This window comes from Triplophysa rosa, linkage group LG1, assembly GCF_024868665.1.
Source record: "Triplophysa rosa linkage group LG1, Trosa_1v2, whole genome shotgun sequence".
Lineage (NCBI taxonomy): Eukaryota > Metazoa > Chordata > Actinopteri > Cypriniformes > Nemacheilidae > Triplophysa > Triplophysa rosa.
The window spans coordinates 25468539-25489822 of NC_079890.1; the positions used below are offsets into that span (position 1 = coordinate 25468539).

At 41.0% G+C, this 21284-nt stretch overlaps 1 protein-coding gene across 3 annotated transcripts in view; it reads right to left on the reverse strand.

The window, feature by feature from the left end:
• Positions 1-317: 317 nt before the first annotated feature.
• The window catches only part of cdh11 (cadherin 11, type 2, OB-cadherin (osteoblast)), a 50867-nt gene continuing 29900 nt past the window's right edge, over positions 318-21284 (reverse strand). For all 3 annotated transcript variants that reach the window (XM_057337317.1, XM_057337333.1, XM_057337325.1), the window contains exons 2-12: positions 15788-16274; positions 14668-14962; positions 13854-13973; positions 13049-13216; positions 11103-11290; positions 8631-8884; positions 8313-8449; positions 7594-7715; positions 7119-7236; positions 2483-2734; positions 318-1924 (exon numbers count right to left, since the gene is read on the reverse strand). In XM_057337317.1, the coding sequence (XP_057193300.1) occupies positions 1428-1924; positions 2483-2734; positions 7119-7236; positions 7594-7715; positions 8313-8449; positions 8631-8884; positions 11103-11290; positions 13049-13216; positions 13854-13973; positions 14668-14962; positions 15788-16039 (2403 nt within the window). In that variant the 5' untranslated portion in view covers positions 16040-16274 and the 3' untranslated portion in view covers positions 318-1427. The remainder of the gene's footprint in view (positions 1925-2482; positions 2735-7118; positions 7237-7593; positions 7716-8312; positions 8450-8630; positions 8885-11102; positions 11291-13048; positions 13217-13853; positions 13974-14667; positions 14963-15787; positions 16275-21284) is intronic.

Sequence of the window (21284 nt, forward strand, 5' to 3'; positions counted from 1 at the left end):
TTCACTTTCTTTTTTAACAAAGTGCACATTGACCTTTCAATATGTGGCTACCCTGGGAGAGGAAAGAATGCAGGACTCCGCAGGTTGACAATAGCGAGACCCACCGCTGGAAAGCCCTAAAAGCAATGAAAAGCTCTGCATGTCTCTACAAGTGTGAATGCGATTCATGCGACGTGCAGCTCTAAGGCACCACGGTCCTCATTCAACCTTTGTGTTTCGGTCATTACTTGTGCTACAGCGAACAATATGAAAACCATGAAAATTGTGAAAACCGATGATATATGTGTGTTCACACGCATTAACCCCGTCAATCTTTTTATAAAAAGAGCATTTATTTCAAAGTTTTTTTGCTTCTTGGATCGAAGCACATAATAAAGCAACAGTACAATGTTCATAAAATATAAGTGTGATGCTGTAATATTTTCCTTACATGTTGAAATACTGATATTTGTGTGTATACTAAAATAAGAACTTTTAAAATTGTACAAATAGTTACCATAAAATTGACATAAAAATTAGCCATTTCTCACTGTGACAGGAAAGATCGCTATTTTCTCGCAAAGGAGAATAAAATAAGCCATTAAAGAAAATAAGAAATGAACGAAAAATGAAAATAATAATATCATCATAATGAAAAAAGAGAAAGATTTACATAAGCAGATAGGTGTAAGATTGATCCTCAAGAGACATATTTTGCACATTGTACTGTACATACGTTATAAGGACTTTAGCTTGCTTTAGGATATAGCTTTCAAGTTACAAAAAATGCACTGTGTCGCAAGAGTGTCCATTAGTTAAGGCGATTTTTGAGCTCACAGGTCTTCGTGATTGTTCATAGATGGAACAGGGCTGTAGTTTTTTTTCTAGGTGACAGAAACACACTGCGTCTATTTTGCTGGATCCATCTGCTTCCACAAATGAAAAAAAACAAACAAACAATATCTCCAAAGACAACATGGAGGCGCTACAGAAGTTACGAGTCTTAATTTGCTGACGTTCTTTCCAGATTTCTTAATAAGGCAACTGTTTTTTCTTCATTCACAGTATCGACAAATCCATGTCTGCCTGTGATCCATCTTCATAACCTCAAACCTGTAGGAACCTATAAACATTAAAAGTGAAACATAATGTTCTTAAACAACACCATCACGTATTTCTTGATTTCGTACACGCCAACACATCCCGAAGAGTGTCTGTTTTTCTTTTTTGTGAAATTTGTATTATTCCTATACTTCTTGCTCCCCCACAACACATTGCTATGACCCTTAAGCGTCTGGTATACTGCGCGTATACGCAAAACTAACAACCTAAAGTTTACTATAAATTGATAAACTCATGGAATACTTATAGTAAACTTCACGAAGAACACACAGTTAGTGGAGGAGGCTAGCGTGGAGGGAGATGAAAAAGACTTATTTGAGCAAACGTTAAGAGTTGTCATCGGCCGAGTCTTTGGTGCCGTAAAGATCGGCGAGTTTCTTGAAGCGTGGCCCCCAGCTTTGGAGGTAATCATAGTCCAGGTCCGAATCTGTTGTCACCGACTCCAATGAACTGAGAGAGCCGGCGACAGAGCCCCTGCCTTCGTAACCGTAGATCTGAATAGAGTCGTACGGGGGCGCCGTGGGGTCATTGTCTGCATCGGTAATCCGCGTTTTGATGAAATCGTCCACGTCCACGCTGTTACCAATGGGCCTCAGACCGGGGCGCATGGCATACTGCAGCTCAGGCTTGATGTCCTTACGAGCCAGGAAGCCGTTGGCACCGTCTGGGTTCTGTAAGGTGGCGATGTCAAACGCTTCAGTGTCCTCTTCTCCGCCCCCCTCATCGTCATAGGTGATGATGTTCTCTCGAATGTCTTCCTCCTCAAACACGATCAAAGGCTCCTTCTTATGGCGGCGTAGGGCCACGAACAGCACCACGATTGCTGCGGAGAAGCAAACAAACGTCATGCGAATACTAATGACGTGCGAGAATAGCATCTCCTACCACTTCTCTTATTATAGTTACTGGAGATACAATGACAAATAGTCCCTGCTACATACAATGTTATAATGCCGCTCTTTAGTAAGTCAGCATAACGTGAGACAGCTAATATATTTTGGAGAATGATCATGTGCAGCATTACAGGTCTAAAATAGGCCGTCGAATACATTTTAATTCCCAGTTGTGATCAGCTTCTGGGGCTGAGCAATGTGAATAAATGATGTTGTGCATATCTGTAAAACATCTGTTCTATAAATACTTAAAGCCGAAAAGACAACTTCAGTGTTTTGTGGACTTGAAATGCAAATATTGACATGCATTGGGTCCCTATAAGATGCTTCAGCCAACCGAGCTAGACCGCACTTATTTACACATGGCTGCACAAATATTCTGCCCTTCTTTTCCTATATTGCAAGATTTATTTTATCGGAAATGCAATGCAAGGATAAAAAACATTTCTTATCATCGAAAATCTTTTAAAATGCATAATTATGCTTACCCAGTAAAATAACAATACAGGCCAAGATGGCGATCAAGGCTCCGGTGCTGAGCCCTGCCGACAGGATGAAAGGCTCCACATTGCAAGACAGTATCGTGTCTTTGCTGTCGCAGCTGCACACGCGGACGATCAACGTATTGGTGCTGCTCATTGGTGGCACGCCGTTGTCATTGATCTCAATAGGAAGGTGATACACATCCTGGGTCATTCTGCTGAATCCCTTCCGTATTACAAATATACTTGCGGTGCTGTCTGCGGAACCAACAGAGGAACATGGAAAACACGTTTAACCCAAATGAAGATGAGATTACGAGAGTTTAGTAAAAACAAAATTGTAAACGTGCTGAACAGAATCGCTATAAAGTTCTGCTCTCCTTGGAGTTTAGGTGCCATACGAATGAGTCACAGCCACCGGTAAGAGGCAATGAGGTGTGAATCCTCCGATATTAAATTCATGTTTAATATTGTGAACATTTATCAGCTTTTGGAAGTGTAATCAAAGTTAGAGCGGAGGGAACGCTATTGGTTTTATTTGCAACTGGGAGGGATGGATCAGTGCCAGAGCACTTCCCTGACTCGGAGCAAGGTCACGCTGAAGGCGTAGATAGAGTGAGTTCATTTAGGGGTCCGGAGTTTAGTAATTTTCTCTCGCTCTGACACCACCATCTTAAACCCTTGGGTGGCTTAGTCAGGGAAGGCCGCTAATGATCAGCGCTCGTATAGGACGACGCCGCCGCAGACAGGCTCGATGAATCTGCCGTTATACATTATAATTCTATATCATATTCTGTCAGGTAGATTACCACAGCCGGTGTAAAGTATCAATTTGCCACATTTGAACCGGAGAGAGCGCCACTGAGTCCTTGTTTACAATTCAGTGTTGCTTTTGTAAGGTATTTGAAGGCACCTTTATTGGGAAAAAAACATGCTTTTAGAAATGGCGTGTGCCAGGAAGGGAGTATGGAAGTCATTCGGGATGGACATTTTGCCTTTTTTTTACATTTGAGGCCTATGTACAGTGCTTAAAAAATTATTAGACCACCTTGTCATAGTAAAGAGAGAACATTTTAGGAATCTGTCAAAACTTGATTAAAACAAACAAAAAATGTTTTGACAAAAAAACAAACTTAAACAACTAAATAGACTTTGGGGGCATGCAACGGTGTGTCATGCATTCTGACTTCCTTACAATGTTAAACGTGTTGGCTTCTCATGCTTAACATGGTCAACTTGTCAAAAAACGAGTTGGACGTATGACGTAGTATTTCTGTGCTTGATACACTCCCCCAGCACTCCAACTTGTTTCGGAAAGTTTTTTATAAGTCTGGATCCCTGTTTCGGAACAGGGATCTATTCCTTTTATTGGGCAATTCTCCCGGAAAAGCAAAAAAGTGTTTTACATTTTTTCTGCCATTCTTGTAAATTCCAAAATTTATAGATAACAATAGTTACATTTTAGCATTAGAAATACTACTGTAAGTAAAGAGCTTACACATACTGATTGATTTAACATTACAGAAACGTAACAACTATTTAGGTAATCACCTGCTGTTAATTTAGGCCACAAACCTTACATTGTGTGATAGAATAATACATTTTTTTTGGCACTGACACCCTTGGCCATACATTGTACCTCACTGTTTGTTTTTAATGCTTATATAATTTTCATATCTTTAAGCACTGTTACACAAAGTACAAAACAACAAGAAAGTGGTGCCTCTCTGCTCTACCTGCAGGATCATTTTTCTTTCAAAGTGTGGACCACTTTTTAATTGTAGCTGGCTTGACTGTATTCTATAATCATAGCTGGTTTGACCTGAGTTGCCCTTGGCTCATTTTAATATCACATACAAGTATTCAAGTACTGGTGCCCATCCCTAGAATACATACAGTATGATCGGGCATCAAAGTTTGTCACTTTTATCACTACAACTAAACATAAATAACACTCTACACTCCAAATAAGTGAGTTCATATTAAAGCAATAAGCCCCAAGAAGCAGTGGGTTACAGTGCATTTTATAACAGCTAATGATATTTGATATGTGCGTTCGCGTCGTGCCTAAAACCCCCTTAGCTGTTATAAAATGCACTGTAACCCACTGCTTCCCGGGGCTTATTGCTTTAATAAAACGGCTATTACATATGCGTAGCAAGGTTTCATAAAATAAAGTAAATAAAATGATATTTAGGCTATGTGATGCGGTCAGCCATTGTAAATCAGGGTATTTTATAACGGCTTAGAAATTGGCTCAGCCAATCAGAATCAAGGACCATAACTGACCGTTTTATAAAAATATTTAAAGTTCAAGCAAGCAAGTACGTAATCAGCAGGCCTTTATTAGGTCTAAGTGATAAGAGCGGCCTCTCAGCAGAGGCTCATTTTAATGGAGCTTTAGATAAATGGGTGGGCAAAGCTGTTGAAAACTGTATCCATTTGAAAAGCTCTGGATCCAGTCAATCCGAGTAGCCTAATCTGTCTGCCTAATATTGTTGGCTTTTGAAATGGCCTGCTAAAAAGTGCTCATCTCATTTCTCATTACGGAAGACCAAATGGGAAATAGAGAGTCATTTCTCTCTCTCTTTCCTGTCTACTGGCTTCTCTGTCCACATGGGGTCTCTCAATCTATTGCCTATAGAAATATGTGATTTTAATTATGCAGTGAATGCACATTTTACTCATTTACTGCATTTGCTCTTAATTGTTTTAACACAGAAAAGTTTGTTTATTAACAGCTGCTACTTCACAGTTGTGTGATGTGTCTGCAGTGTATTGTATTTGTTCGTATATTGCTGTTTTGTTTGGAAATGCATGTAATTTGGCTTACAAATCACATTTAGCAGTAACTAAAAGCACTATACAAATTAGAAGCAGTCGTGGCATAATGGTTAGAGAGTCGGACTCGAGACCAGAAGGTTGCCGGTTCGATTCCCAAATGACTGAGGTGCCCTTGAGCAAGTCACCTTACCCCTACTTGCTCCCCGGCGCTGCAGTGATAGCTGCCCACTGCTCCGTGTGTACGTGTGTTCACCACTTGCTGTGCGTGTGTTCACTACTCTCTGGATGGGTTAAATGCAGAGGTCACATTTCGGGTATGGGTCACCATATCTGACTAATAGGTCACTTTCACTTTCAATTACGTAACATGGCTGGTCATGTGTTCTCAACATCCCCTGAGATGCTCCATGCAAAACAAAGCAGATACTTTTGGCTCACTGATTTAAAAGTCTTCAGTCATTTTTTTTAATTAGCATGAAATTACACTGAGAGTGCACCTCTACACCACAACAGATCATTTGGGAGTCTGTAGAAAAATCTGCTTTTAGAAGAAAGTTTTCACAGGGGAAACTTTTGAGAGCAGTGTGCTATTAAGGAACAAGTTATTTAATCATCAATCAAACAATAATTATACTGGAAACAGCGACTGACTTCATTATCACATTTCCAACCTATTGGTGGTCAAAGAGAAATATGCCAATACAAGTTGGGCGCTGGAATATGTGGAAATCTTACATAGTGCATTTAATATATCAATTACTACAGACGGTTTCAGCGGCAACAACATAAGCGTTATGTAGCCCAAACTTAACTTCCGGTAGACCTCTGCAAAGAATCAATAACTGTTGAGTAGTTTTAATGTAATTTAATCAAATTAATACACAATAATATGTAAATTAATATCGATATAAAATAAATAGTTATAGTTATAATAGTTAGAATATTAGAACCAAGCACAGAAGTTAACTTCGGGCCAGAGTGTGCATCCAATGAAACCATCGATAGCACAAACTCTTGGTTTGCTCAGATAACACAATTTGCATATATAATTTAGCCATCAAGTAGTGCGTTTATATATAAAAAAAACGAATCGCCCTCAAACGGAACCCTACCCGATTATGATGGCACTCCTCATACAGTAGTAGACCTTAATCAGAGTTATATGCCATCTTTATTTTTTCACACATATGTAAAATACAGTCTGTTTAATAAGCTGTACTATCTTAAGCTCCTATGTTACATATCATTTTCCAAAGTGTGAAAAAAACATTTTCAATGTAACTTCAACACACAACTTTACAAACTATTGAACAAAGTACTTCTGTCTAGCACAGTATCATGCTGTCTAACTTGACTGAGGTCGATTGAGCTAAAACTAGTCTACATCAGGATGGGCTCCACAACATGCTCCTCTGACCTGTGTCTTCCTATTTGGTGCAAGTCCAGTAAGACTCACACACGTCACCTTCTGGAGTAAAGCATGGTGTTGAAGGTTTCCAGGGTGCACCGAGCATGATGCCTGAGAAACAGATACAAAGGCACTGCTGCCTACCAGCTGGGTTTCTCCCACGTTTGGAATCCACAGATGGCGAAGCTCAAACGAGAGAGAGAGAGACGCCTCCATAATTAATAAGAGAGGAAGTTGACTTGAGTTTGCCCACCTCATCACGACCTAATTACCAACACGAGGTTGGTTGAGCCACTCTGTAGACACTCACTCCTACACATAAAAAACTCATTTGGCTTGGAATTAACTAAAATATTTTGTGTTTTCAATTGGCGTATTTCCTAAGGCAGTTTACTAGGCTTGAAAGAGGAAGTTGTGCGGAGGAAATGGGGTATTTTGTGTCTCACACACCTCTGTTGTCCTTGAGGGAGAAGTTGTGGTTGTTGGCGACCTCGGGGGCCAGACTGAAGTGGAAGTGCTGGCGGTGGGCCATTTCATCCTTATCCACAGCACTAACTGTCTCGATGAGCTGTGGAGAAGAGAGTTCATATCAGATCATGTTAAATTGGTTAAAACCACCAGGGCATGCCTTTAAATAAATGTATGCCTCTTTTATCTCTCTCATCCTGTCTCGTTCTCTTTTTCTTTCCCGTCACTCACTCAAACTTCCAACTTTACAACAAAAGGAAAGTGAGCATGGCATAGATTTAATTTAGACATTGTGATAAAGTTGTGACCTCGTTAGGAATGAGCTAATTTATGCTTCTTGTGGCAGTTTGGAGACTTACATTTCAAGTGGAACAGTTTTTTATTGAAAATATATGGAGGAATTAAAGTAAAATAAAATAAAAACACACCTTAAGTGAATGCAAACACAATGACTTACTTTGCCAGGGTTGACGTTCTCACACACAAAGACTTCACTTTGAGCGGCAAATTCTGGGGCGTTGTCGTTCACATCTTTGACTTTGATATTGACTCGTACTTTCGCATCTTGGTGATGGCCGCCTGGAATGACAAAACAAATCAAAAAGAGACACAAATGAATTCATGTTTGCATACAGTGTTGACTTTGCTGTGATTAAACTTAATCTGTCTGTTTAAGAACGAGACTTCAGACAAGACAAAAAAAATACCACAGCGTGTTTCACAGTCTCCTGAAATGATAAGCTCTTATGAATGCTAGATATTACGCTTCGAAACGTAAGTGTGTAACACGTAACAAAAGAACATTTTCAATGTAGAGCTCTAGACATGCATTTCAGATGCTGGAAAGATCAAAGAGCATAATGAAAAAGGAAAATGTATCAGATGTTGTATCCAAACACACATAAACACTAACTGCACATGGAGGAGATCAGAGACTCACAGAAATAAATATCTAACATTTTAAGGCCAATTACACACTGTTCGCCGAACTGAGGCTATCATTTGGAGTTTGAAGAGGTAATCTGTGGCTGTCTCTTGTGAAATCATGCCGGAGGCCTGGCGACACTACAACCACATAAGAGCAGGGTGGAGGGAGAGTTTGGTCAGGGAAAAAATGTGAAAAATGCAAGGCTACCCTGTTATTTGAAAGCCACAAAAAAGAGGGGAGTGACCTACCGATCTCTGTAGCGCTGACGGAGATGTTGTGCCAAGTTTGTGCTTCCCGATCTAAAGGTCTTGTGGTCTTAATAATGCCGTCCTCTGGATTAATAGTGAAGAACTCTTCCAAGTCTGTATAGCGTGGGATCATATATCTGGGAAGAAAGAGTAAAATTCAAATTGGAACATTTTCTGCTTTTTTTTTTTAAAGAAAAGAACACAAGAAAGCTTTATTGACATGACTGAAGTAAAGTAGAAAGTATGACAGTATGTACAGTTTTGCTATCATCAAACATAACAGCCGAAACATTTTTTAATTTTTTATTGAGGCTCTACCTGACTGGGTTGTTCATCATGTCGGTGTCTTTGGCATGCACACGGCCGACCAAAGTGCCAGCTGGGGCGTTCTCCTCCACCTCAAAGTTGTAGCTGGGAGCCATGAAGGTTGGGGGCTCGTCTGCATCTTCTACCGCTATTTTCACAATGGTGGTATCTTTGTACGGACCCCAGGCAATGAAACGGGAATCCACGTGTGGGTTGGAGGCCTCAACCTTCAGTGAGTATGATCGTTTGGTCTCAAAGTCTACAGGCTGGAAACAAAAAGCCAGAACTCACTTCGGTCAATGAATTTTTGATGGATGCTATCAGTACAAGCAAGATATTGCCACGCATGTTGAATTATGAAAATGACCAATGTCAATTGATTGTACATTATTGGAGGACAGAAGGTGAATTACCAGTCAGAGACACCAAATAATCATGAAGAGATTCTCAATAAATCAATAAGAACACACGAAAGTGGGACTTTGAAAAATGTGTCATTGATGTTGTGTAAAAATATGGTTCTTTAATAGTCATCCTTCACTAAGAAATAATGATTCTAAACAATGAATAAAGACATAATGGTCTGATAAAACAATATTCACTCCTGTATCTAAAAAAAGAAAAGACAAACTTCAAAAATCTGATGAAACTAGATGGCACTGTTGTAATGCATTTGAGAAGGTGACACAATTCCAAAAAGAAGCTTGTAACAGAAATAAAAAGAATATCATGCTTCTCACAGACATATATCAGTTCAGTTCAAAGTGTCTTTAACAATTTCTATACTTTAAACACGAACGCAATTTACACGCAAGCAAATGAAGCCGCTATTATAAAAGCATCTGTGCTAAAGCGCTGGTCTGGTCTACCTCTTCCTCCTACATGGGCAGCTTTTCACACGTCCGCCTGTTTTCTGATTAGCCTATCTCACCCGTCACACTGCTCAGTCACAAATTACCAAGTGAGAATTACACTCAAAGGGGACATATCGACTCAAACACACGCTCACACGTACACATGCCGGCTAGTTCTACATTGATTGGTTCAAAGCTGTTTTTCTTGCTTCCTCATTCCCTTCCCTTCCCTCCCCTTTCTATATTCTTTTCTTTGAATCTCTTTAATGAAGCTGCCAACGCTGGAAACAAGTATGACCCAGTTCTTTCCTCCAACAGGTTGGAAACTATCATCAGTTTATTCTGACAACACGGGTCCCTTCTCTTCTTCCATTTCCCCCTCACAATCCTTTACTTTGGCACCTAATAACTCTCGACCGAACCTAATCACAAGCACATAATATTCACAATAATGCTACGTCTCCTCTTAATATTCAGCCTGCGTCGCCAGCATGCAGTTGAAACAGAATACTTGATTAAAACCCTGGCAATTCCGTCAGTAATTTCGACTTTAATTTTCAACATGCTTTGAAGAGCAAAAGGTGATGATTTCCCAAGAGGTGTATCAGCGAGGCATTGTGTTATTGAGTGAAACAGCGTTTCGTCAAGCTGATTGTTGTTGGCATGCCGTATTGTCTGTTCTCTCCCCCTTCTGCTCGCTTCTTCCCCTTACCATTCTCTGCCGTGGCCACAACGTTTAAAAACCAGGCGAGGCTGACGATTCCACACTTTTGGTGCACCACACGCATCTCCTTCGCACAAATGACTAATCTAAAATCGACAGCGGTGATTCCTCACCACATTACGCAGTTCAAACAAATACAAATCGTGATGATCCGTTATACTTGCATACATTTTCATTTCACCTAAATGCTCGGTTTGCCTTTCTGCCCCTAATGAAATTGCCACAGTACTGAAGCTGATACCAAACATCTTGAGCTGTGGAAAATCACCAGCAGGTGGCAGTGTTACGGCTGCAGTCAGGGGCTGTTTGGCTCTCAGGCTGATGCTGGTTGCTCTGGGCAATGTGAGGATTTCTCTCGACCACAGGCGGCGGAGGAACGGATGGGCGGCAGTCGAACCTGAGTGGCTGCGTAATTGTCCACATAATCCAGGGCCTCAGAGCAGGGGAGCAATAACACAAGCTTCAGCTGAGCACTGCAGCTCGGCACACCACACGGCCCAGATGAGATACCCTCACACGGAGAGAACCAGCTATAATAAGTCAATCCTCCTCTCAGAAATAATATGGAAGGCATGGCAGTGTCATAAGAATTATAGAGCGGAATGCTCCAGACACCTGCATGTAAGACCACAACACACGTACATCCATGCAAATAAGAATCCAAATACAAAAGCAAATAAGCGACATGCAAATAATTCCTTGGGGGCAGAAAGAGAGAGACATGGGGTAAACATTTGGATAGAAAATTCAAATCAACACTATCTGACAAGAACACCTCACCCTTTCCCATGCGCTGTGTGCGCTTTTCTTCCGTTCGCAAACACTCTTACATAACAATCGCACGTACTTCTTTGGCTGTCGCTTTTGCACTCTAACACCCTTTCAGTCCTCAGTGGTCTTCCTCACCTTCTTCAGTTTGATGACAGCCTCCTGGGTCTCAGAGTCTTTGGTGATCTCAAAGAAGTTCATTCCGTCGCCCTCTAAGATGCGATAATCCACCAGCCCGTTCTCTGCAATGTCCGGATCTCTGGCCTTCAGCCGGCCCACCTCCTCACCGGGAACCTTGTCTTCAGAGACTGCCATAGCGTACACACCTGTCGAGGAGGAGGAGAATGAGTCCCGTGAGCTCTCGGGATGGGGTGTGGGGGAGAATGCAATAAAGTTTGTAATATCTCTGAGTCACAGGCAAGACAATTCATGATCACACTGCCCACTCGGGAACCAGTTCGCTGCGTGATACAAGCGCTACCTTCAGCTGCCTGGCACCTGCGAGCTCTTAGCTAGGAGTGTACGTGTGAATTTTGTATTTGTGATTAGAGAGAGAGTCTGCGTGTGGATGAGGGTGGGTGTATGAAGACTATAACGGACACCTGCCTGAGGCTGGGGCTCGCAGAAGGACCATATGGCTCCACTCCCTGTCTGCTGAGAGCCAAACGCTTAAGCTGCACTTACAAAAATAACTCCCACATGGGGAGGAAGTCCTCATGAAGAAAGGTCAGGGCATGTAAAGGGGTGTGCTTTTTCGAAAAGAAAGAAATGCGGCATTCTCATTTTGACTTTTGTGAGCTATGTTTGTAAACACGTGCAAGGTTGTGGTGTAAGAGTCTGTTTCTGATTGGTGAATCCATACTGAACCTAGATAGCTGGCTGCCTTATAAAGGAATAGTTGACACAAAAATGAAAATTGCTTCATCATTTACTCACCCTCATGTTGTTACAAACCTATATCATTTACCTTTTTTCTAAAGAACACAAAAGAAGACATTTTGAAGAACGCTGGTAACCAAACAATATTGGTCCCCATTGCATTTCATTGTATTTGATACCAATTCGATCTTCTTGTGTGTTCCACAGAAATACAATAGTCATATACAGGTTTCGAACAACATGAGAGTGAATAAATGGTTGCAGAATTTTTATTTTTGGGTGGACTATCCCTTTAAGCGAGCCGAGCCGCATGAAATACAAGAAGCTCCGATTCTGACCCATAAACCGAGCCAGACTGTTGTCTGCATTCAAAGTTCTCCCTGAACTTTTCCATCATGCAGTAGGCTCAAAACCATCGGTGAGGTAGATTTAAGGATCTGCTAGCCTAAGCTACTCATTGTGGGCAATAACCTTGCAATGTACAGTTTATTTTGGTCCGTGAATAACGGCTTCTACAACCACCAAAACACAGGAATGGGTATGAGCTGGACTACTGGGACAAGGCTGCTTTCTGTTTTAGTCAGGGAAAAAAGCTTGAAGGCCTTTTCCTACCCAGCCTGAGGCTCAGAGTGCACAAAAAAGCAGACGCTCTGAGGAGATTTATAGTGGCGATTTCTGCAACAAAAGACAGATAAAATCTATGTGCTTAGTGTGCAGTTTAATGTCACATTGGCAACACGCGAACGGCGGCTTACGCCACCCAGCGCTCTTTGGGGTGCACACAAACATCGTAAATATTTTATCCAGCTTTTCACGCTCAAGAAAACTCGGTGTCATCATGTTCGCGTAGAACGTTTAAGGAACATTTGAATAATTAAGCTGTGATATTTTCATGTTAACATCTGTAGCACGTATTAGCAGATTCCGGCTTGGTCCCCGAGGGCTTGTCAATGTTAATGTGTGGCTGGAGGATTGAAGTGTGGAGAAGAAAGAGCTGTATACTTGCTAAAAGCAAACTCTCCTCTCTTGGTGGAGAGGTCAGTGTAATGTTATGTGTAGCCATCAAAGACCAAGGCATGGCAATAGTGACTATAATAACATCTGACAGGGTTAAAGGCAAACAAAAATTGAAGGATGGTTGAGAGATAGAGAAAAAGAGAGAGAACGAGTGAAACATTTATAGCAGAATGAATAAATTCTCTCACCCTGAGCAAACTTAGGAGGGTTGTCGTTGACATCAGTCAGGGTGATTTTAACCTGAGTGGTTCCTGACAGCCCACCCATGTGTCCGCCCATATCCTTGGCCTGGATGACGACATCATACTCCTGTCTTGCCTCTCTGTCCATGTTGGGAAGAGCTGTTCGAATAATTCCTATAAAAATGAAAACAAACATATTGCGCGCTCAATTAGCTTTCATACGTTATCGACCTTGTTCCTATTATTTAGGACATTGCTGTAAGTTGGTTCAGTGCAGCTTTCCAAACAGACTTGACATCTCAAACAATTCTTGGTTTCACTGACACTTTACACTGAATTCAGAAAAGGAAAAAAAGTGCCTATCACTCTTTGTTAAGGCTCATAAAGCGCTTAATATAAATGTATTACCCCATAATGCACACAGAATACATGTGGGACGGTTGTACGGTGGCTTTGTTAGTACCACACAGATAAGCCTGCAGTGAATTAGAAATGTCAGCACTGAACGGGATCAAGCAAAATATCCAGCTTTAGTTTATTAGCAGCATCTGCTCCATCCCTTCTGACTGCTGTAGGGGTTTCGACTGCCACAGGGGAATTGTAGGACTAATCTGACCACGGGTTAATTTAGCTCCGAAACAGCAAAGTTCTTTCGAAGCGTGAAAAAACTACCCTTTTCGTTCCCAATCCTCACGCTGCGGTAATTGAATTGAAGCCAAACATGACATTGCATGTGAAGCATATCTGAATGCGCAATTGGCTTCGCGCAACCTCGCAGAGATGAGTAAAATATCAATTCTGGCGAATGTACCTGTTTGTGGCTCCACAGAAAAATAAGGCTGCCCTTGCAGGATGCTGTAGACCAGCCTGGCGCTGTTGCCGTATGTGGGGTCATCTGCGTCTGTAGCCGTGACCTTTATGACTGAAGTACCTGAAGAGGAAGACAATAATGTTGACTCATCAGCCATGATATGAATCCAACACTTTTGGATCCAGCCCAAAGGTATGAAAAATCACCTCCCACTGACATTTATAGCAAGGGATAATAAAGATTGTGCAATTTAGCCATTTCTCATGTTATGAACTTGAGTTTGAATGCCATTTCAAAGGCAACACCAATATTACCAGATGCTCTAAAAATGTTGAGATGAAAAAATATATCAAAGGTGCCTGTTGTTGCTTCAGGCTTTGCATGTGTGTGTGTTTTGCTCTAGCTTGGCTTTTCCCTGAAGTCTGATTGAATTTACCAACTTGTCTCTAGAATTATCTAGAATTGACCTGGCCAAAATCAGCCTTTCCGGGTTCCCAGTGGTATTACATGAGCTGTGAATAGGGGGGTATTGGGGTAACAGATCGTTACCCCATGACAGGACAGCATTACTGATGATGTATTGCACAGCGAAAAAGCAGTAAACACAAACACACAAACAAATGTAAACACACACACACCTTGACAAGTCAGCAGTCTGACTGCAAAACAACAGTTGCAACAAGAGTACGAGTCACTTACTGAGAGTCAGATTTCAGCTGTTTTGAATAATGCATGAGGAACAAGCTGTCAGGGAAGGGCTCATCGAGAAAGAGAAGAAGCTGACAAATATGCCTTTTCTGAGGTTCAGACTTACCGACGTTGGACATCTCGGCCACGCGAGCATAATACGGCCCGTGGAGGAATTCTGGGGGATTGTCGTTGATGTCCTGCACCTTGACAATGAACTCGGAGGGAGGCTCCAGGGGTTTGTTGGTATCTCGGGCCACAGCCTGGGCGGTCAGGGTGTATTGGGCCTGTTCTTCTCTGTCCAGAGTCTTTGTAGCATGAATGTTGCCAGTTTTGTCATCAATAACAAAAATAGTGCCTGCACCTTCCCCTGAAAGAATGTATTTAATGTCGCCATCCCCTTGATCCACATCCGAATGGAGCTGGAAGGACAGACAGGGAGCACGTGAATTAGGATTTTCCAGCAACAATGAAAAGACTGTTTGGAAAGAACGCTGAGACTAAAGCAGATCTTTAGTGACCCATGATATCATCACATTGAAAAGAAAAGTTCACCCAAAAATGAAAATTATTTTATGATTTGCTCACCCTCATGTCATTCAAAACCTGTATGACTCAACACAAAAGAAGATATTTTGAAGATCTCTAAACAACATTGGCCCTCATTGAACTCCATTTTATGGATTTCTCAAAATATCTTCTTTTGTGTCCAACAGAAGAAAGAATCATACCGGTTTTGAACAACTTTTGAGTATACTGAAGCAAACGTCATTTTATATTAAAACCAAAGCATATTAATTTTAGTAGCATTTGAGTGTTTACGTTTCACACACACAGATTTGAGTTAGGCAATGTGGATTATGCTGGTTAAAATGATATTAAACTCATGACACAGAATATCCCCACTCAATAAATTTAAACCTTCAGTTCCATTCAAGTGGGAATAAAAAAGCCAACATGCTGCAGGTTTGCCATGTAACTATTCGGCAGGCCCATAAATCGTCCATTTCCCCTATGCAAGAACCATAGGGGACTGCAGCGTTATTAAAAAGGAAATCCAATTTATAACCTTTAATCAAGTAGGCCACTGATTGCTTTGTGGAACAAATGGAGGATATCGCAAGGACTCTGTCTGTAATGAAAACCCCAATGACTTTCATTTACAGCATAACCTTAAGAGTACAAAAAGAGAGGGAAGATACAGAACGAGGAGCAGGACAACAAGAAGTTGCTTATTTTCCACTTACCCGACCTACTAAGACGGGATCCGGGCCTGTGTACTCCTCAATGACAAAGAACTGGTTCCAGACCCAGCCCCGTTTGGAGCGGTGAAGCACTTGGCCCTCTTTGCCTCTCTCTCTGTGTCTATGTAAGGACAGATGCCGACGATGGCCGCGCTCCCTCGGTCCCGAGCCGATGTACGTCGCCGCCGCTGCAGCGCTCCATAGTGCGGCTCCCAAACATAAAAAGATCACCTGCAGTCTCAGTCCTTCCCACATCCTGACCGCACTCTCCACTTCCTCTGGGCCTTCCTGTTTACACCCGTCCTATGGGTTTTAGGGTCCAAAGAGAATCCTTGGAAACTGTCTTCTGGCTGGTTGGGTTTCTAAAGGGGTTGAGGGGGGACAGGAGCACAAGGACTGCAGACCTCACCGAACTTGACTGGCCATGCAGAGATTCATCACAAAATTGTACTTCGCCTCTTTTTGTCTCTCTCTTTCTGAGGAGCTGATTCTGAAAAGAAGGAACAGATCATCGGTCACATAAGAGGGCATGGGTACTGCAGGACTAAGTGAATACAGAAATAAAAAAGTAACGATTGCAGTCTTTCTAAATTATCATTAGTAGTGAGTATTGACTCGGTTCCCGCATGCTGTCTAACTGTGAGGCACTTGCTTTTCAAATGCTTGTGTCATTCTTGTCTTGGCAGGGTATTAATGCGAACACAGTTGGTTTGTCTTAAGAGAACGTAAACAGGTGGGACAGAAAATTGTATATGTGTCAAAATGTTGGACCTGTGCATTAATCAATATCGATAAGAGAAAAACACTCACTGCGCTTAATTTCATTCTTTGGCCTTTATTACTGACATATTTGAAGCAATTTTTACTAAATTCAAAAAGGTGACTTTGTTTTCATTTAATTTGTTCATTCATTTCCTTCGCTATGAAAAAAAGTTCAATTTCACTGTTATTGGTACAGTATAGACTAGTGGTTCTCAAACCTTTTTGTTGTAAGGCCCCCTTTGGGTAGAGTGCATCGCTTTGTGGCCCCCCAAATAAAGACTTATAATCTTAAACTTAGAATTTTAATTGAACCAAAAACATATTCAGTTATACAATGATGGAACATCAATTCTTATGGTTGATGGTCTTATTTTTTTATGTTTGATCGCATAAAATTGATGATACATTTCTATATTATAAAATGCCACAAAATCTGTGGCCCACTGGATCCATCTTGGGGGCCCCCAGTTTGAGAACTACTGGTATAGACTACTGAAACTGGTATTGTGACAACCACAGGGAGCTCATATGTACAACACGCTTAATGTGTTGGACCACACTGGAATTGTCAAAGTTAAATTGACTGTGTTGAAATATATTAATTAATTTTGTAACAGTGTACCCTGAACTAATTAAGCATCAGAGGTTGTAAACCCATTTGCACTTATTCAATTAGGCATTACCCAGCCAGTGATCTACCAGCAAGCCATTGTTGCCGCTATTCTCCATGTTGCACAATATAAACAACAAGGCTAACGGCTGTTCATGTAAAAATATGATGAGAAAGAACTCTCTGTTCAATTCCAAAAAAGAAAATGTATTAACAGAGTCCAAAGAACACACATAGTCCGTTTCTATAGAAAACAAAAAAGGTTCATATCCTCAAACTGAAAATTCCCAACACCGACGTCACAAACAAATCCTGCTCTAACAGCTGTCAATGGATCATTTTCCAGACCTTTATCCAGTGTAAACACTTGTCATGTTACACATCCCATAATTAACCACTTGAGGTGTTGTGTGAAATCCCGTAATGGCCGCTCATCGCTCTTAGGCTGGGTGTAGGTGGATGTGGTATGGGAGTTGGGCCCCCCGGGTATTTTCTCATCCAGTGAGCCGCTAACAACCTTCAGCTTTGACAACAACAGCCACGGTGGCCCGTTGTGCCCACACACATACACGCTCGCTGCACCATCCCCAGCCTAATCACAATGAGTCAAATCCTCACTTCACAGACGTAAGGAGGAGGGGTTTATGAGAGTGTGAAAGGCAGTTGAGGGGCGGATAAGGGAGAGAGAGAACTAAACCGAACCGATCCGCTGTCCGCAAAGCAAAGCTCGTAAATATTGTCCAAATAAAGTGCATTCAGCGGAGAAGTAGGAAAACGAGCGCCCTAACTCAGGCAGACCTCCGTACTGTCAGGGCCTATAATGATTACATTATATTGCGTTACGCATTTCTCAGTCTCGGCTGTAAATTGGCAGCGGTGCTAGCGGAAAAAGACATTTTATCCCTTCCTTCATTATTGACTGGCCACCAAAATGTCAGCATGCTCTGTTAGTTGGTGCGGTTTTACAGCCACTCTCAAACGTTTCTTGACGTTTGAGGAATCCACAGCATTTACTTTAGCGTTTAATCAACATGGCTGACATACCCGGCCGAGGAACCCGTGCCATTTCAGATGCTATGCAATATCGAGGAAAGGGTGAAATTTAAACCAGAAAAGCAAATAACGGACATCTAGAAATGATGTGATATCAACTGCTCACCTTTTAATAAAGTTCATGCGTTTTAATGTCAGACTAAAACTCTGGGCTCAAAGACAAAGATCCAGAGACATAATTTCACCATTAAAACCGCAACCCACAGCATGTTTTCACAAAATAGTTCTGGGCTTTTTCTTATTCATCATATCAACATGCTTTGTTACAAAACTAAACCACTTGATGATTTAATAAAAAAGAAAGCAAACATTCCAGTAAATGTTCCACTCCCCCCATCCCCCGACTGATTTATTCCTGTCCTGACTGGATCTTTTGTCTTTTGAATTACAAAGCAAGTCTAGAGTCAAGCATGATAAGTGATTCACTAACCCTGCAATATCTGTAACATCTGTAACAGTGATACAGTGTGTTATTTATTAGGCACTCTTATCAGCCAGACGTTTAAGTGTTCAGGTGTGTCTACACTAAAACATATTCAGAGGGGGAATATATTAACACTGTCATTTCTAAAACAGTCAATAGAAAGAAAGAAATGCAGACATTGTGTTTTGGGAGTGCAGTATTAGTGTGTATCAGGAGCGGACTGTTGTACGGTTATAGTGAATGCAGGGCAATGGAGGAAAATGCCTCAGTGTTTTGGAACCGCAAATGATCATGCTGCCTTACAGCATATAATTACCAGTTGAATATATTCAAAGGAATATATTACACATCCCTAAAAGCAAATATTGAATTCTGCACTATAAAATGCCTCGACCTTAATTATAATAAAGAGTTATGGACTGAGTTGCCAAGTTTACTACTAATATTTAACTAATACTAATAGCACACTTAAATAAACCAAAATTTTGTAAGAGCTGTCATGGTCCTACTTACAAGCATATTGAATCTAAGGTTCTATGATATACTTCCACACAAAGAAGAATTTAGAGATAGAGGAGGGTTACAGAATGACACTTGAAATCAAACAGAAGAAAAGCTATTTGTCTGAAAGAGCCAGACCTAAGTGAAATACAGTTATTCTATTCTTTGCACAGTATTTTCAGTTAACAGCCACTTACCCTGTTGATTTCTGAATTTTAGTGCCTATCACTAAACGTAAATCGAAAATTACTGCAATTCAGCTGCAGGCACACTCTGCTCCTATTGATCTCTAACCACAAACTTGGTATCTAATGAAAAGTGACTTGAGAACAAACACTAATGTGAAAATGGTGTGGTCAGTTGTACTCTGTTTATCTCCATTTTTCTCTTTATTCCTCTCTTGCTTGTATTTTTAATTCGCCTCTCAGCAGAAAACTGTGGTTTAAGACCAGGCAAAGCACACCTGGATATAACTGGTGTGAAGCAGTAAAGATGATTCATCTCTGTGTTGATTTGATATATGCCACTGTCTGCTTGCTCCCTCAACGCAGCTAAGCTCAATGTTTCTCCGAGTCTCTCACATTGTATTTGTATCTATGTACACATGTACACATAAAGTTTATTCAATCTGAAACGGCCTTAGCGGTAAGCATTCAGACACTTCCATATTCATTTCCATGGGGTTTCTGTTACCAAGAGATAGTTTGGGGTGTTATACCATTAACAGCATATAGCTGCAAATTTAGCAAAAGGTATGGCTGCCTAAGGGAACTATTGATGACCAAGACATGCATCAGTTTTTAACGATGCATTGCCGTTTTTTTGTGAATGTTAAATAAATAATGATAATAAATAATGTGCTGCTGAAGAAGCTGAACTTTATTATACAACTCCAGATAATGTCACTGGTTTTTGATAGTCTATTGAGATTGGCATTATAAATCATGTTTGAAGGTACATATGAGCATTTTCTAGTTCTAGTCAGAAAATGAAAATGATGTTGTCATAAAATGACTTAATCATTTAATGTCTACATTTACATTTACATTTATGCATTTGGCAGACGCTTTTATACAAAGCGACTTACATTGCATTATTCTATACATTTTGTTTCTAAGTATGTGCAATCCCTGGGATTGTACCTATGCTCTAACCACTGAGCTACAGGAAAGCTACATGTCTGACATCAGAATAGAAAATATGTGAGTATCAGTAGTATTAAAATGTAGTATAATGTGACAGATCAGAGAGTAAAAGAGAAACAGATGTCAGGTCCAAACGCAAACACGACGTGATGACGTCATAAATATGCTAATTAGTTTGTGACATCATCAGCAACACAAGTCTCTCAAAACCCTGTGGGAAACACTGGTACATCAGAGGTTTCATAGAGAAAGACGTGCATGTTTCACCACAGGCAGTGAGTACCACTTTCTTTGCATTTTCAGAGGCCTTGACAATGTGAACTTTGTGAAGGTTGCTCGTCTCTCATTTCACCACTTCATGCAACTCCACGTTCTCCTTGGGCACAAAGATCAAATCTCATAGAATCGAAGATTCAAATGCTTTCTGCTGTATAATGAACACTTATTTAAGCAAACCAGGTCAAGTTTTTCAAACTTGAGTGTCATTTAAATCTTCCCATTACAGTGGTTATACTGCATGTAGTGGTCTCCTCCCGACAAAATGTCAACACCATCTCAAAGTGATGAAGGTCAAAACCCCTCGTACATTCTGCCAAGAAGTGAGGTCTTAATTGATGATAAATCATCTCAAATAAAGTAGAAATTCTCTCTCGAATGGCTAATTGCTGTCTGAGGCACGGAAGCTAGCAGGCTTTTAAAATGTGCAATGTAACAGGAAGTCATAACCTCTAAACATTACACGAGCTCCTGACGGACCTGAGAATTGAGATGTGTATCTATTCACTTCAAAGTCCCGCCATCAAAGCCAGTGCCGATGCTGTCACGACGAAAAGAGCTTTTTGGTTTCTCATTACCCAGCAGCACTTCCCCTGGTCAGCGATTGTGCTCACAGGGCGAAACCCGACTCTTAATTGCCGTTCAATTACAAAGACTAATCGGTGGAGGTGTTTCGCAAACAAAAATCCCTCAATCGGCTCACTGCGGTGCACAACTAAAGAGCTGATT